Raw genomic sequence first — 18672 nt, forward strand, 5'->3', positions numbered from 1 at the left:
TGAGCAGTTTTAAAGTTTTATCAGTAACATGTTCTGTACATCAAAGAATCAAATTAATGTGAAGTGTTGCTTTTTTCTTATCTTATTTCTTTGCCCAAGCCTGTGTTTGCTCTCCACATTGATGGGTAACTACAGCCAAGTAACAACATGCAAACAAGCAAGGTATGCTCTACTTCTGTTTTGTTTGTAAATACTCTGCTGGGCTTTCTGTTGTGAGCTCCAAGAGAACATTTTAAATTCTCCTTTTGTTGAAACAATGACAATCTGATTCAACAATTCTAAATCTCTTTGGCTTTCAGAGGTGTAAGAACAAAATCTGTCTTCAAGGTACCACATTCCATTGTAATATTGGTTGGATATCTGAACCTCTGAAATGCAATAGCCCCTCTGCTACATAAAGTGAGAATCAAGAATAATGCCGTGACAGTCACAGGCTGAGGGATGCTATAACCAAAACTGTGTCTGACACCACTGATTTGGGCACATGGTTTTGAAGGAATGTCCTTTCCTGTGCAGTTGTCCTGACAGAATTAGAATTGAGCAGGAAGTTTCTAGGAAAATTTTTAAGCCTAACAAGGAGGTTGCATCTTCACCTCCACAAGGTATTTCGAAAAATTTCTCTCTTCAAAGTGGTTGCAGCCACGCACTTTGGTGGAAATAAAGTTATACCTTCCATGGCTGTTTCCTGATTCTAGTTCAGTTTCCTCCTTCCCAGCCATGACACCTCACAGGACTGCAAGAGTACTCTAAATGGGCCAGAAAAACAAAACAAAACAAAACAAAACAAAACAAAACAAAACAAAACAAAACACCAAAAAACCCCAACACAACAAAAAAATGAAGAAGATATTTGCTGGTTTGATGAATGAGTATGCTTGTACTTTCCTTTGCAGTAATTTGAATAGCAAGATAACCTGACTAAAAAAAAAAAAATCCCAGTTACAGATGTTCTAAACATACAGAAAACATTGGCCTGCTAGCAACACTTCAGAAATGTTGTCATTGCTAACCCTGCCTTTGGTTTCTTTCTGTCATCAAGGACATTCTCTGAGGAAAGGAGCATACTGGTGTTATTTCCCTGCCTAGTGTGCCATGCAGTGTGGATGCAGATATAGAAAGCTCTAATTCACTGAAGTTTGGCTTTTTGCAAAACTCAATAAGCAAAATGCACAGGGCACAAAAAAGCTGTTCTGGGTAGGAGGGACCATCTCTATAACTTCTGCCTAAGGGATAATTTTATATTTCAGGCAACAGCTTATAACCATCCTTCCCTGAAATTAGAATTAAGAGTGTAAAATCTTTTTCTACGCTTCCCCCTCCCATCGCATCTTTATTGATTAAAGAAACATTAATGGTTTTTTATAATTCTGTTTTTTAAGCATTGGCTTCTAGGGCTCTAAGAATCAATGCGCTTGCTCGGAGTACTGGATTCAAGGTTGCAAGTGAATTTATCTGTGAAATGTACCGTGATTGTGTCTTCCATTTATGAGAAGTCTTCCTTCCACTGCATAAATGAGCTTGTTATCATTTGCCTGCTTTGAGAGCTGCCTGCAAACTGAAAAGGCGTAAGCAAGAGAGACAAACTCGAAGAAGAAGAAACATCTATTAAAGGGTACGTTTAACTGTGAGGTGAACAAAAAAACTTAGAAGTTTCAGAAAGCTGCAAAGAGCTTTCCAGTTCTGATTCCTGATCGTGGGGCTTGATCTGATGGGCTGTGACACCTCTCCCTTAGCTCTGTGGTGCTGCCTTCCAAGACAGGCTGTGAGGAAGCATTACCAATTGTTTTTATTTCCCCATCTTCACCAATGGGTGTTTGAGTTTAATCACCAGGAAGGATGCTGCTGTTTTTGCTCTGAGAAGAAGGATAATTGTTGGAATGCTGGAAACTTATCTTTTGGGGTTTTAGTATATAGTAATACATGTGAGTCAAGATGGAGAACTTTGGGTGTTGTCTAAGTCCTTCTTCACGGGTTTGGGTGATTTTCTGTAACTGGGTGAAAAAGATCAGCATTGTGGGCCTCGGGTGGTCATTATTGGGTCAAAAGTATAAATAATATAGGTGTCACCTCATTATTGAGTGATTATAGTTTAAATAACCTTGGAAAGAGTCAGAGGTGTTCCATTTTACATCATTTCTCTAACTTGCTTGTTGGAGCTCATGGTTTGTGAGTGTGTAAAAAGATAAGAAATAATAAACATCCAAGACCAAACTCAAAATCAACGTTTCCTGTGTATTATTCATCCTGGCCTTGGAAAGGAAAAAAAGAAGCCAGAACTGTCACAGATAATTTAGAGTTTCCAAGCCAAGGCTTGCAGAAGTGACTAGTGATTTTGAGAACCCTCTAGAGTGAGCACATGCCCGCAGCACAGATACAGGTTCTCTTAAAGACGCTGCAAACTGAAGTTCCACCAAAGAAAACATCCAGAATCTGGAGTGACTGGAAACTCTCAATCTCTTTTATAGTATTGATAAATTGTGGTGCACAGAAACAATACAGCATAGAGCTAAGCTGCAGAACTCCTTGCTGTAGGATGTACTGTAAGCTGAGTATTTATGCAGAATCAATTTTAATTTGGAAAAAATCGTAGAAGGAAAAATGCAAGAGGGCTCTTGAAACAACAACAACAACAAAAATCCGTCTGAGGAAGTCTCTGAGCTGCAGATTACTGGAAGCTGGGAGAGCAGCAGTGTTACTATGTTTGGCCCATTTTCACTGTGTTCCCTGGGTAGGTCTTGGTCACCACTGGAGACAGGATGCACTAGACAGACTTCTGGACTGATTGAGTGCAGTTGTTCCTGTCAGCAATGCTTGTAGACAAAGATCAGCTCTAATTCCTTACCCAAGGTTTAATAGTGAGGGTAACACAAGTCCTTAAAATAGACATGGATATAGGAAGAGCATTTATTTTATATTCTGCTCATGTTTTATATGAACTTGGATCTTTCAGCCGTGTCTTAGCAATCACAAGAAATCAGAGAGCTGTTTCGTAGATGATAGAAGTGAGGAACTGAGTTGATGAGTTGTCAATGCCAAACATAAAACAGGATAGAGTTGAATGAATGTTCAAAACCAGCTCAGTTAAAGAGCCTGTGATCCAAAGTCAGTGAAGGTAAAGGGGAAGTAAGGTTGGACCCTAGCCAGCGTTACTGTCCTTTTGTCAAAATGAGAGAAAACTGAGAAACAGAGAACTAAGAGAAGAAACCTCAGAAATACATTTATATGGAAAGTACTCCTCTCCTTCAACCCACTCTCTCAATTTGCATATATCATGTGTCTCAGCAGCTAAATCGGCAACCCAGACAATTTTGAAACTAGGCATCTTTAAGGAAATATAATCTCTGTGTTTCTGAAGGTTAGCTTCCCAGTCGTTCATGCACCGACAAAATATTGTGGCTATGAGAAGGAAAGATTTTTTTTTTTCCTTAAGAGGTTTTGTGCTGTGATCCAGAACTTCTTTCTGCAGTGTTACCATGAGGCAAAAAAACCCCTGGGGTCGATATTATCTCCTGTGAGAAATGAAAGGGACAAGCCATCTAAGATCCTGATCAGGAGAGAAGTGCTTGTTCTTTGGCACAACTGCAGGTGCCAGCCACTCCCCGTGGTGGCATAAGAGAGACAAAGTGATTACATTTTCCCCTCTTTTCCATGCCAGCCATCCTTGTGTAGCCAGAATGAACAGTGGGTACACTGCACTCAATGCACACTGAGAAGATGGGGGGCAGACTGAGTAATATTAAATACCTGAGAGGATTGATGTTCTGCACCACACCCATGTGCAAAGCTTCATCTTCAAAGAACAATCAAGCTCTTCACCTGCAGAAATGCCACCCAGACACAGAAACAAAAGCGGGCAAAAGGTCTGACCTAAAAGCCTGGTGTGCTCTGTTAGACTCTATCAAATCCTCTTTCTACCCTGAAGTCTGAAAGACAACACACTGCTCATGGATCTTTTATAAATTAGAATGAGGTCCTAATAATTTAATAATGATAAAAAGCAGTATTATGCACCAGAATATGATCTGTCAGATTCCCACTACACATAAAAAGGACATGTATGCAAACATGTGAAACTGCTAATAGTTCAGATAGAAACCTGGGATGCAGTTTTAGGAAATTGCATTCAGTCAAAACAATCAGTTTTAAATTATTAAATATCTATTTTTAATATGGCAGTAAGTGTATCAAGTCACAGTATATTTCCCAAGTAAAGCTTTGGAGGAGGTTTATTTTTTTTCCAAAGGTACAGCATGAAACTGAGACTGCAAAACTGGCGCAGCTTGTGCTTACCCAAGACAAGCAACAGCTTGATAAAACAAATTTGCTCAAGCATTTCATCTGCATGTGTAATGCTTTTACAGATCATTTAATGCAGAATACCTCCCAAGTTTTTGGAGGGAGTGTAACTGCTGACACAGATTCTGTCCCCTGACATCTCTGTTACATCATGGGTAGGGCTATCTCCAGCATCGAGAAAGTGTCCTGCCAAACAATCAGCTCCCAGTGTGAGAGCTGGGGGTGGAACATAAGGCACCACAACAGAAATTATTCAACTGACTTCAAAGTTTCATCCAATCTTCTTCAGAGAGATAGGTTACACGTGGGGCTGTATGCATTTACATAGATTATTGTATAATCTAGAGACATACTGCAGTCCTCCTTATCTCCCGTTATTCACCTCGTATCTGTACAGTAGTTTGAGGTTATGGAGTGCTATGTAAGTGCTAAGTATTTGACTGATCACCTGTTACAGAATCTGTTCCAGAGAATGAAATACTCTTTTCATTATCCTGAGAAACAGGAAACCTCCTCAGCCAAGAAGGCATGGCTGGCACACTCAAGGTCATCGCAAGAGCTGCAACTCCGTTTTCACTTTGACCCAGGGAGAAACAAAAGCACAGCCAGTGAGCCAGACCTGGGGAGTGTGCTGAGCAAACCGAGGCCCTGGATTAAGCAGCACGTGACCGTTCTGTTCATCGTCATTTTCCTACTGGGGTAATTTTCCCTTACCTGAAAGTCAGCAGCCCAAGTGCCTCTAGAGGGCTGGAAAATCTCCAGCTCCTCAGCAAGGTGTACATTTCTGACAGAGTGCTTCTGTCCCAGCTGGGGGCACTGCCCAGCACCAGAGGGAGGGAGCAGATTTGGTTATTGCAGGAGTAGCGATAAAACCACAAGATTCTTCTCTGTTGCTCTGAGAGTCTGGAAGAGAAGATTAGAAATTCAGTTTGAAATTAAAACCACCTGAAGCTTTGTGTAGCAACAAACTTTATTGTACAGAGGGGCCAAGCCACACAGTACACTGCTTTTCAGCTAAGTACATGTTCTCCTTGGGGTAGGATATCATTTTCTGCAGACCAGCTTTTATAAGAAAAGTGATACTTATATTCTGGATCTGTCAGCCTTAGGTCATATAAAAATGAAGTGTCAAAAGACACAGTATATATATATATGATTATTTCACATTCCAAGCACTTTCAATTTTCTTCTCTACTGTCTTTATTGTTGGTGTTGTTTGTTTGTTTTTACTGGCTGGGGTTTTTTTTGGACAAAGAAGGTATAGTTGTCACTGGGTAAATTACTGTTAAATCTCTCTGTTACAAATCATCTCTAACTTTCCTAACTAGACACACAACACTGCAAGTCATAGCTTTCATTCCTGCTCTTGCTTTGACTCTTTAATGAAGGTGTGTCTATTTTTTAACATATTTGCTTTTAAAATAATTTTTAGGCACATCTATGCGCGTACACACAAACACGAGCACAGGTACACACATGCAGTGTGATTACCCCTAGTGCTGATATGATTTTGGGAAAAGGAAGAAAAACTTCCAGCAGCTTCTCTGTTTGTTTGAGAAGTCTAGATTGCCATGGTTTACAGTAACAAAACAAAACAAAAACAAAAACAAAAACAAAAAAAAAAAGGATGCGATACACCAGACTCCTTACAGAGATATTAGATATCTAAATGTCATATTAATAAAATGGTCAGTCATTACACCATATTTCACCACGGTGAGAAATGCCTCAGAATGGTTTCTGCCTTATATCATCTGATTTGTCAACAATTCAGATGTCCTTCCCTCACACATATTAAATCTCAGGTTCTGACACATCAGAAAACAAGAAAATAAATTTCCCTGGAGAGACAAGCTCAGACAGTGGCCTTAATTTGATATCAGAGCCTTCAAAAGCAAACTCTGAAAGACCAAACTGATCCTCAGTTCATACAAATAGTTACTCAAAACAGGAGCATTGGTTTTCTTGGTCCTGTTTGACCAGGTTGGTGATGCATCTAGTTAATAGCATAACACAACTGTGACTTTAAACAAACCTAAATATTTCAGAATGAGGTGTGAGGGATCTAGTAGAAAGCAGTAAGTAAATAGTTTGCTTCCAGACAAGCATTTAATTATCCAGATGTGTAAACTGGGCTCAAAATCCAAGTGTTTACATTCTTTGCAATGTTGTCTTCCTTCTATTTGCAATGTTTTGGGACATTCTTAGCTGAAAAAAAAAAAAAAAAATCTTAGCCCCACTCTAACTGTCAAGATTGTGTCATTCACAGCTCCTAGAAATGAGTTCCTTTGGCTCTGTAGGCACTAGAGAACTTTTTCCCTTTGCAATTTTGAATTGCCAAGCGTTTAGGAACAGAGAGCAGCAGTACAAAGATGGGCATGTTTTTTCCTGAGTAAATGTTAATTTCTTCCCTTTAGGAGAAGAAGCTCGTAAATGTATGCAGAAGATGAACTTAACTGAGATACCGATCCTGACTTTCAGTAATCAGTTCAGGGGAAAATATCATTTTGGTAATGACTTCAAGAGACAGCTCCAGAATTCATAGCACGCCTCCTGTGACAATAGATAGATGCCTTTGTGATCATGTGAAAAAGTCACACACTGAAAAAGAGATAAAAGGAGGCCTAAAACTTCATTGCCTGTCTGGTTACCTTATGCCTTTGGATGATATTCTGCAGGACAGTTCAGCTAAAGGACCTCTTTTAAATGACAACTTTGAGCAGAGATTTCAGCTTTCAAACAGCATCCTCCAAACTTGACAATCTGTTGTTCAGACTAAAGCAGCTAAAGCTTCTACTGAGCTTGCAAAGGGAGATAAGAAATCAATCCGTGTATCATGTTTTCTAAATAACAGGTTTCTCCCTCTGACTCTCCCTCTGACTCAGCAGCAATGCCATTTTCTCTTTCCATGCTTTAAAGATCAGAGATTAAATGGAAGGGTGAAATGGGGTAGGAGTGTCTTCAGTTCTGATTTTAAGTTTCTTAGTTGTAGCAAAAGTTTATATAAACATGTAACAAGACATTTAAGATGTTTAGAATTTTGCATATATATATAGGATCTTAAGACTGTTATGCAACTAAAGGCATTTTTTTTTTCTTTGTCTCTAAATAGGGTTTAGATGCTATTTAAACCTCTTTTTTGATAAAAGTTGATTTTTTTTTTTTTAGGTAGTGGTGTATCTAAATTTCCCTCCATATAAGATATATCTTAAAATATATAGCCTTCTGCTTAACACAAATAAAAGCAAAATATCTTATAAATAAATATCTTCTAAACTACTGAGTAATTCAGTAGTTTTCTGTTTAGGATTTGATTAATCCTTTTAGTTAAATGAAGAATACAGCTTCTCTGAAGGCTTTTCAGCTGGTGTTGTTACTTTTTTGGTGGGAGGGGGAAACTGCAAAAAATGAGTTTAAATACTTCTGATCTGCTTTTGTTTTTCCTGCTCAGTACTCAAGGAGAACAAGACAAAAGGTAAAAAGAGGAGAGAGCAGCAACAGAAATAGAAAAATTTCTGTCCTCCAGCACTGATTTTCACTTTAAAGTTTCTCTTCCATGGACAGACTAGAAAAGGCCACTTCCACTATTCACCTAGCTGGAAGTAGATCTAATCACACCTCAACAAAACAGGATTCTTGTGATCACTGGTAGGCATACTAGATCCTTCCCAGGTAAGGGGCAAAAAGGAAAAAGGAAGCTGGAAGAGAAGCAAAAGTAAGGTAGAAGGAAAACAATGAACGGATTAATTAATTCCCCCCCTCTAAAGGGGGGAAATGATGCCTTAAGTTTTATCTTTCATGTTTTCCAGGTTCTGTGCTGCCCAGGGGTGCAGCTCTGAGCTCACACTCAGGGTCACTCAGCTCTCTGCACACAGCAGCGACACAAAACAAATCCTGTTCCTGCTGCACACCAAGGACAACTTTCAGCCCAAAAGCACAAACAAGGGTGGCTGGAGGGAGGAACAAGAAGGATGGGACCTCACAGCCTGGAGCTGGAATTGGACACTTAAACCCCAATGTGCAAATGGACCAAAACTGATCAAAGTGTGAGACCTCGTGACCCTTTGTCCATTTTGGGACCATTTTGGGTCCACCTTGGGTGTAGCCCTGGCCAGGCTCTGTGCTGCCCAAGGTGTATCCTAGAGGCCTTTCAAGAAATCCCTACTTTATTCTCTACCTCTGTCCAGTCTCTGTTCCAGGGCAGCCTTCCCAAGGAATCAAAGGAAATAAAGATGTCAGAAACCAGACTGTCAGGAACCTGGCTTCAAACCAGCCTCCCATCTCCTCACTGGGACATGCTGTGTAAGCAGGCTGCATCAGGTTCAAAGAGCAGCCTTTATCTCAGATGCAGACTTTTCTGGGGCTTGTATTTCAAACACAGTAATCCTAAAAGGAACCAGAAGCTCGCATCTGAAATGTTTGCAGAGCTCAGCCAAAGCAGCTGGCAGTAACTAATGAGCTCTCCTCTCGGCTCTGGTCTCCCTTGGTGATGATGCCAAAGATCAGAGTGTAGGGTTGTGAGGGGCACAAGAGCCATGTGGGTACGTTCATTTCCTTCAGGCCTCCTCAACAACATCTTCATTAGTCAACATCCAAGAGATGCTGGCCACAGGGACCAGTGATCTGAGCCACCTACCAGCAAGACAAGAGCCTGAGCTGCCCAGCAGCTGGAGCAGACACACATCCACGGAACAGGAAGAGGCCCAAGCACCAGCAACCAGCTTGGTGTAGCCGTGGACCTTGAGGATTTTTATTTCTGGGTGTCAGCAGCTGGGGAGAGCAGAGAGATCTGGGTCTAGCTACAGGATAGACTGAGCACAGCTACTGGGGAAATCAATTTTTTGATGCTATATATAAAAAATATTTATGTACGTGCACCTATTCCAGCAGCAGACTTGAATCCTGATCCTGCAGAGAGGAAGAACAGAATCAGGCTGTCACTGCTGTCAGTTTTGTGGCAGTGTTGGACTCACAACACTGCTAGATTCAACAACCTGTAAGTAAGACAACCATGCAGCTGTCTGGTTCTAACCACTGTTTCTTCCTTTTTGAACACTGGTTTAACAATTTTCTGTCCATTCACATGTTCCCTCTGCTTTCAGCAGGATGAACAGAAGGATCCTGACAGACTGAGAAAGGTTTCTTGTGTCTTCTGACCACAGACACCCACTTCTTTCAAAGTCACATTTGAGGCTTGTAAGCCTGAAGCATCTTCACAGAGTGATACTTCTACTAAAAAGCTGCCTAGATTCCTCTCTATTTCTTGACATAAAGAGAAAAGGAAAACAAGAAATCTTCAGATATCATGGCAACAATGTGTTGGATACAAACATGCTACAATTTTATACGAGAAAGTATTTCATGAATGAGAAAGGTTAAAAGAATTCCTCTGATACAGATACAACAAAGTTTACAGGCTGACAGATTCCTCTGGATTAAAAAGTACCAAAAAATGGAATAGCTTCATTCAAATCCCAGACCTGTTACCCTTCCTCTTGATGATTCGTTTACTAGATCAGCTTTGACTGTAAGATAGGAGAACAGAAAACATCAAACTATGAGAAAACACGGGACAATCATTACTTTTCCTCCAAGGACCGGTAACTGAGCCTAGCACAGCCTTCACTCTAGACTGGTGACTTTCATTGGTCTCTCTCCCTTCATATTCCCACAGAACCCAAAATTGTTGTGTTGTGGATGTTATAGGATTGCTGGTCCTTTGTAAAACCTATTCATGAACCTCTTATCCATGAATTTGTGTTTAGCTTTCACCAATGTGTTGATGTTGTAATCTGTCCTCACAGCTTTGAGACAGCAGATTTTAAAAGCTCACCACGGACTGTCTAAAGAAGTACTTTATTCCATTTGTTTGATGGTTGATTTCCTACCTGTTAAATTGAATGCCCCTAAGTTCAAATATTGCAGGATTTGATGAGCCATTTACCCTGTCTATCACCATCATGATTTTACAAAAATTATACCTACACTGACATCCTCTAGTCCTCTCTCCAGCTTATAGTCTCAGCCTTTTTAGCTGCTTGGGGTCAAAGAGCTGCTTAAGCCCTTTCATGATATTTGTTGCTCCTCTCTGCACACTTTCCATATCTACTGTGTCCTCCTGAGTCTTGAAGACAAGAACCAATACAGCATTCTCAATAAAAGGGACATCAAGGTTTTAAGCAGCAGAGAAATGGCATGCGCTGTCTTCTTTGACAAATTGCTTTGTACTTTGCTAATTTCTTAACGATCTTATTCCTTCTTACTGAAACCACAATTCTGCCATGGTAACAGAGGTCACAAGCATTGAGTTTGAAGTTCCTTAAATCATTCTGAAGCATATTTTGAAGGTGGAAATTTCACTGCCACTGTGGCTATTCATAATAAAATACTGACGTCCCATTCACATTTTAAAAGAGAACAACAAAACCTCAAATCGCAGGTCCTCTGGTTAACAAAAATAATTTTATATTTCATCTGCCTTTTTTTTTTTTTTTAATAAATTAATTTTAAAAACCCCTCAAACCACCAACATAGAAATCAGCACAGAAAAATCTTCTTAACAGATACATCATATCCCGCTGAGAGAACTGAATTACGTTATTTGGTTATTGTGCAAGTAATGCACCTTTTGACCTTTGATGGAGGATTAATTCACACAATTAACTGCCATTAGTATAATGGCGCTCTGCAAGCACCTGTGTTCCAAATTCCACCCTGATTATACCCCAAATCATTTTACACAGTACATAATCCTAATTGGTAGCACAACATTCACCTAGCAGAGAATACTAATCTACCTCAGCTCAGAGTGTGTTTATCCACCTTTTGTGAAAGCTGAACTCTCCATACTTCTTTCCTTGCTTGTAACTTGAAACAGATTTTTCAAAAGCCATTTCACAGCTCCATCTGAAGTATGAGTGTTTAATAACTAAAGGAAGTTGATTTCCATAGAACTTAAAGGTGTTTTTGCTAATACTGATACAGATGTACTGCATTACCTGGAAATCTTATGTTTTGAATAAAAAATTAGTTTCCTGCCTCAAAGACATGAAAAGATCTGGTAAGAGAAAGGGAAAAACAATACTTTTCTTAACTGGTAAAATACACTTCCACTCCCAGGGCCTTATTAGGCCTTGCTGTGATCTGTTCTTTCATTTAGAGGTGTTATTTCTCAAATCAGTCAAGCTAGGCTCCTTCAGAGGAAAATTTTGTTTTTAACAAATTGGACACATTTAATTGTGATCGTTCGAGCAGGTACAGCACAGCAAGAACCAGCAGGGTTAGGTGGGGACAACTTACAGCAAGAGAGAATGTCTCTGTGAAAGTCTTGCAATGTGCTGCAGGCACTCTTGGGTTGGCTCTACATGATCACCTCTTCTTTCTTCAGGTTCGGGTTTAATGAACTCTAAATCAGCTTCTGGGAAGTTGATCTTTATTTAAAACACAGGAAAAGAATGAAAAAAAATGACAAAAAAGAGTTTTATCTATCATCTTCCACACAAGTGCCAATAAATGTTATCTTAGATTTGTACAGGGAGCATACAAAGTATGACAAAAAGAAGGGGGGATAATTATTTGAGGATGCTCCCTGTATGTAATATGCTGCTTATAGGTTTTGGTGATAAATTCCATTCACAGAAATCAGTGGAATCTAACTTTACTGGGAGAATTTTATCCACCACATTACAATTTTATTGGAATAAATTGAGATTTATGAGCTCAAAGCAGAATAGATTTCTTTATTTTTTGCATCCTTTTTTTTTTTTTTTTTTTTTTTTCCTAATGAGATGGTTCTCAAATAGAAAACTTTCATTAATGTAGATTTGTTTTGGTTTTTTTTGAAAAGCAAGGCTAGTTCTGATGTGTAGTTTGTCACTGTAAGAGACGGAAATCAGATTCTTGATTTCTCTTCTGGATGTTCAATTTATAAATATAATGTCCAGCATCAACCAATTTTCCATCCTTACACATCCTTGTCAGAAATTAAGGATAATGCTTTTTAAGATACAGAGAAAATAAACATTCAACCTAAACTACAAAGCTTGAAGTACTTGATAATCTGACTAGACTTATCTGAAAATTCAGACTGTTCTTCAAAATTCAACTCAATTTGCTTCCAGGTTCTGTCTATTACTGCACACCAAAATTTCCTATCTATATCTAATTTTTAAAATAAGTATTTCAAATGCATCACTCTTCTAAAAGTTAACAAATTTATTCCCTATAAAACACTCACATCACAAAACTGGAGAATCTTTAAGGTCTCTTCCAACCCAAGCCTAGATTTTCTATGAAAATAAATATTGATAACATTTCCAGCATCTTCACAATTTGCGATCCTGCTATAAAAGCTGGGAATAACTGAAAGTGAGGGGGGGCAGAATGAGAAATCCTGTTTCATTTCTTTCAGTAGATATAAATTAATAGCCATTTACTGTCTCAACTTCCCTGAATTATTAATAGGAGGAGCTATTTTAAGGCATGGTCTTTGACTGAACTCCTCAACCTAGAAAATCCCCATTTGCCTGTCTGTTGAAACAAGGCTATTTTTAGTCCAGGCTCATTCATCTGTATTATCTGCTTTTACATTTCATTTGCTAACAGACATTAGGATTTTTAATACAGAAAACAATTGGCTTTGTCCTTGAAATACCCAGTTGCTAACACAACCTGGAAAGGTGACAAAACCACTGTGCAGACCTGATTTATTTCTCTGAGTGGCTGTAATGGAAATAGGATTTTGAGTTTGGGTGATCTGCTGGTTTGTCACGGATAGTAAAAATCATTTACTGAGTACTTCTAAAATTAACAACCAGATTAATCAATTAAATACAGGGATGCACCTCTGCAGATTTTATCCCTGGGCGGGCTTTTGTGAAAGTTAAAAGCCACAAGCAGATTGTTTTTTTTCTTGTAGAAAGTTACCACAACAAATCAGAAGAGGCTTCTCTCTCTAAAAAGTCTAATAAAGGACTGATTTGTAAGTGGTACTAACCTAAAGTTGAGCTTTATCTTTTTACATTGTCTGTGAGAAAGAAAAGAAACTAGTGAGGGAAGAGGAGTGTTTTAAAAATTTCATTTTGATTCTCATTTTCTTCTTCTAGTGAGTGTTAATAAATCTGGTTTTATACCTTTAAGTTTAAGCTTGCTTTGCTCTTCTCCTGATCCTATCTCACGGCAGAAAAAAAATCCACTCAAACCACTACACAAATTAGTGCGCTGCCCAAAAAACAAAATTAGCAAAAGTGGAACCATTACAGGTGGTCTCGATGAGTGAAAATTTACTTCCCACTTGCCACCCTCCGGCTCTCGCTAGCTCAGTTGTTCAGGGTTTTTAGGGAAATATATTTCATAGAGACAGAATAAAGATTTCAAAAGAGTGGCTCTCACCCCCAGCTTCCGTCCAAGCTTTATTCTGGGTGTGATGTTCCAGGAGCCCGAGAAGAGAGTGAGAGAACAGGAAGAGACAGGGGTTTATCTAGCTTTGGGCCAAGGAAAGATATTGGCCCTGAGCCAACAGGGTCAGGAGTAGGTATGATAGGGAAAAAGGGTTAAACTACATAGCACAGGTTTCAGGGGGACTCTGAGGGGAAAAACCATTCCGCAGAGGAACACAACAGATGAGCGGTGGGAACATGCCTTTTCCCTTGCACTTTGTTAGAAATCCAGCCTCTGCTTTGCTTCCCTGGCTCTCTCACCTGCAGCGTGACTGAGGTCGGTGTCTCGGTGCTGCAGATGCCCGGGGTGATCGCCGCTGTGGGGAGGGTGCTGTGCAGCGCCATGCTGAGCAGCACGGTTCCACGGGTGAGCCTCCTGCAAGAAACACAGCTGTTGGAGCCCCGGGCGCTGAGAATTTCAGGCTTTCTGTGCTGACAGGCACTGAGCCCCAAGAAAACTCGGCATTTGACCTGAGGCCTTGGAAAAAGCTTCCAAAAATAGAGTGACAGCCCTGGGATTGCTGGTGTGTGGTTTGAATGGAAGTGTGTGATATCACAGGGTGGAAAATGTAGTGTTTAAGAGTTTAGAATGTAGTAATAATATATATATATAAAGCCAGATGGAGGATTTAGGGTTAAGTCCTTCTTTCTTACCTACTTCTTCATGGGTTTGGATGGTATTTTGTATTTGGATAGAAAAGTCCACATTGCGGGCCACGGGTGGTTGGTTATTGGGTTAAAAGTAAAAATAATTTATGTGCTGTTTCCTAATTGGACTGTTTATCCTTAAAAGGCCTTGTAGATGAAGACATAGGAACCATTTTTTCATTAGTTAACAAGAAGTGCTGTAGAACTCTCGACTTGAGAGACTGTAATGTAGATAAGAATTAATAAGCATCTCTGTCCGAACACAAAATACCATCTCAAGCATTTAATCCTGACTCTGGCAGAAAAGGAGATAAAAGGCAACATTTAATGGTGCCCAATGTGAGGATTCTGGGAGATTTAATGTTACAGCCTCCTCTCACACAGGGAGAAACACTGCACTGATAACAGGCTTCACTGAAATCCCACAAAAGGACACGGGACTGCAGAGCTTAAAAGACGAGCAAAAGGAGAGCAAACCCTTCATCTTTAAGTGGCTGGTACAAATCTAGCCTCAACCAGTAGATGCTGCATCCTGATGGCCCCACTGCCATAGCAGCATCTCAGCATTTGCAGAGTTCCTGAAAAAAAAAAAAAAAATCACTCTGCCAAGACATTCTGAGTCTGCTCTGCACTTTACCACTGGCTTCTTGTGGGACACCTTTAAGCCAGGTGTAAAATAAGGATCATGCAATATTTCTGTCTCAAGACTTAAATTTCGGGGCAAATAGGGTAGAGACTGTGAAGCATCGATACACTATAAAAGGTGAAGGGCAGCATATTTATTCCCCAAGAAGAAGAAACTCACAGCTATCTACTGCATCCATAAGGGACCCTTGCTGATTTTATGTGTAGGTGGCAGGGAGGGGGGAGGATGATATGAGAATCTCCAAAGAGCTGAAAGGAGTTCGAGTGGGATAGTTTGTACCACATGTGCCACGTAGGGTTTTTGGACAGATGAAAGGTTATGGTCTGAGGTACCAGTCTGAGCACTACATCTACAGGAAAGTCTTATCAGTAAAACAGGCGTGCATGTGGCCAGCAGATAAGAAACCCAGCATGATTTGGCAGGTCAGCACAATTCAGTCTAGAGAGCTTGCATAAAATCAGAGAGTTTGGGTGTAAATTCTAAGCATAACAAACCAACTGAAATTTACATTGCAGTACCTGAAGAAAGGAAGATATGATACATTGGGCTTAACCCTTAATTTGTCTATATCTTAATGAGTGGTGAAGTTGGAAATGTGATTATGTTCAGCACCTCTTCTTTAAATGACAAATAATTTTCATTAGGATCTTTTTAAACACTGCTCAGTCAAAACAATGGAGAGAATCACTAGATACTGCAGCAGAAAGAGCCAGCCCGGTAAATGAGGTCTGAATGCCTGCCTTTCACCTCAGAGGAAGGTGTTAGAGGTACAAGAGACACCAGATGGACTATTTGATCCCAGCATGAGTTGGCAACATTGCTGTAAAGAAAGTATATTTTGAATTGCAAACTGAAATAAATTGCTTGAAGTCATCTGAAGAAAATGTAAGAAACTCCCACAAAGTGACTGTTACAGTCAACATAAACGAGCATAAGCTTAATTCAGGACTAATTTTTCTTTTTCACTTCTCAAGCTGTTTGTATTGTTAGCATAGACATTTTATTTTATTTTATTTTATTTTATTTTATTTTATTTTATTTTATTTTATTTTATTTTATTTTATTTTATTTTATTTTATTTTATTTTATTGTGAGAACAGAGCTCAGGAGGATTAAAGACAGTTATTTGCTGAAGTATTTTGCAGCTGTAGGTGCAGTTGCAGGGGAATGGAGGCAGCAAAAGAGCTGTGATATGAACAAGATAGCACTTGGAGGAAAGTAATTTTGTGATATGAAGTCCCTCTCATTTAGGTAATTGATGTGAATGAGGAAGTGATCAATGGTGATTCAAAGAGGTTTTCCTGTGATGTGTACTCAGATGACCTTTAATAAAGGAGTTGCATCTCTTCAACTAATCCTTTGTTGACAAAGATTTACATCATAATTTGAACTAATTGGCACTTTTGTCAGAAGGGAGAGGAGTAGCTGAGAATAAATGAACATGAAGACTAAATTACCCTTTTGAGCTCTCATTACTGCTAATCACTTTCATATTGTGCTCTAAAACTGTGGGGACCTTTAAAAAAGAATACATACAGTGTGGGTTTTTTTCCTGGAAAACCTGTGTAGACAAATATAAGAAGTAGTATAGACCTCAGAGGTGCTGCAGATGTGCTTGAGACCTTTCCTGAGCTCATTATTTCAACTCATTTACACCCAGAACAAATGTGGCTAAGGACTGTCCAGGAAGACAAAGAAGCTGAAGGCAGATAAGCTTCTCAGAGATAAAGAAAATTGAATAGGAAAGCAAAAGTCATGCAAAAGAGCAAAGCAAAAGAAGGAATTACTTCACTCTTTCCCATGGGCAGGCAGGTGTTCAGCCATCTCCAGAAGAGCAGGGCCACATCACAGGTAAAACGTGATGTAAGATGTGTAAACTCCACCAATCCAAATGTCTGCTCTTTCTCCTTCATCCCCCTGACTTATACACTGAGAATGATGTTCCCATGGTCTGGAATATCCCTCTGGTCATTTTGGGTCACCTGTCCTGGTCATGTCTCCTCCCAGCCTCCCAGGAAGCCCCAAATTCCTTGCCAGTGTGGCAACATGAAAAGGAGAAAAGGCCTTGGCTCTGCGTAAGCCCTGCTCAGCAGAGGCAAAACCATCTCTGTGTTATCAACCCCGTGTTCAGCATAAATCCAAAATGTAGATGTGGAAAAAAATAATCCTACCCCAGCCCAAACCAGAGCACCCAACAAACTTTGGGGCACTACAAGCACAATTAATATTCCTCAGGATGGTCGGATTTTGGACACAGAAATGAAACAACAACAGGGGCCAAGTGGATAAATGAAACAGGGAAAAGATACATAATTATTTTTAGAAAAAGAGGCAGGTGAGAGTGCAGGATCTATTCAGAAAATGAAGGAATTAACACCATGAAGATGACAACCACATCCTTTAGTGAACAGACCGAGTCTTCTCTCTGCTACTTGGTTCTGCTGATGAGCTCAGGAAGGTCACTCCCTGTTCCGCCCACTCTCCCAGTTTTTCCATCTGTGAGGTGAGGGTAATGACCTTTTAAAGACTTGCATAATGATCACAGACACAGAAAATGGCTTTCGTGTAACAACTTCACTATCAAGCAGATCAGAAAGTGAATGTTCTGCTCTGTGCTTGCTGCCATTTATTTATTTTGGAATTGCACAGATTCCGTTCTCTTGTTTGTTACTGGAGATAAAATAAACTTCCCATCTTGCTACAGAAAACGACATTGTTATTTAAAAGCAGCTCAAGTTATCCTGACTTGATAAAGTCAGCCTTATGCCCTGAGGTCCCATGGCAGACTTCCCTCACCACACTGGAAGAGGAAAGTTTTGCTGATTGCTCTGTCTGATTTTGAAATACCAAACTAAATTGTGGCAGAATCAGTGAAGCCAGAGCAATGGGAACAGTGGGGGACATTGCAACTCCCCAGTTGCCCCAAAATGATGGAATTCCAGTTTGTTAATCAGCTCTGAATCACTAAACTGCTCAGTCCAAGGGACAAATGCAGTTTCTGATGTGAGGGAATGGAAGGCTGGCACACAGGCTTCCGAACACTTTTTGAACAGCCTCCAGCATCTAATGAGACTTCTTGATACAGATGCACCATCAAAAGCTCCACTGGCACTGATTTAGGGCTTCTGTCTAAAGTCAACCACCTGACAAGGCTGAGAAAAGCAGATATGATGGCTCACCTGCTGGGCAAGCAGGCAGCTACACTCATTATCACCGTGTTCATTCACAAATGTATAAAACATCAGAGAAGGGTTACTGCTTCGGCTGAATAAACCAGGAAAATTAGGACAAAGTACCGTGTAAAAATAATGTAAGTGTCCCCAAACCTGACATTTTAAGTCTCAGAAGTTCAGGGTTGAGGTTATATTTAAAGGAAATGCAAAGCTGCTAAAATATATTAAGAAAAAATCCCTCCCTATATCTTATGACCCAAGCAGTCTTAACTCTGCATTGGAATGATACTGTGAAATAACTGCTTTATTATAATTACAAGTACTACAGAGTTTCAGAGTATTCAAAATAAAGAAAATTTTGAACAGTAAAGTAATGCTAAATGTACTGCAGCTATTTATAAGGACCACAACCTCCATCCCCACAGTTTCTAGTTTAAATAACTTCCCTACATTTGTAGGATAAATTTGTAAG

At 39.7% G+C, this 18672-nt stretch overlaps 1 protein-coding gene across 13 annotated transcripts in view; it reads right to left on the minus strand.

Moving 5' to 3' along the window:
- PIK3C2G (phosphatidylinositol-4-phosphate 3-kinase catalytic subunit type 2 gamma) overlaps positions 1–18672 on the minus strand; it is a 244152-nt gene that overhangs the window by 111619 nt on the left and 113861 nt on the right. For all 13 annotated transcript variants that reach the window (XM_058420387.1, XM_040063030.2, XM_058420389.1 and 10 more), the window contains 3 exons: positions 13995–14109; positions 11596–11726; positions 5011–5199 (listed from right to left, as the gene is read on the minus strand). In XM_058420387.1, the coding sequence (XP_058276370.1) occupies positions 5011–5199; positions 11596–11726; positions 13995–14109 (435 nt within the window). The remainder of the gene's footprint in view (positions 1–5010; positions 5200–11595; positions 11727–13994; positions 14110–18672) is intronic.

The sequence above is a fragment of the Hirundo rustica genome, chromosome 4 (genome assembly GCF_015227805.2).
Source record: "Hirundo rustica isolate bHirRus1 chromosome 4, bHirRus1.pri.v3, whole genome shotgun sequence".
In the NCBI taxonomy this organism is placed as follows: Eukaryota; Metazoa; Chordata; class Aves; order Passeriformes; family Hirundinidae; genus Hirundo; species Hirundo rustica.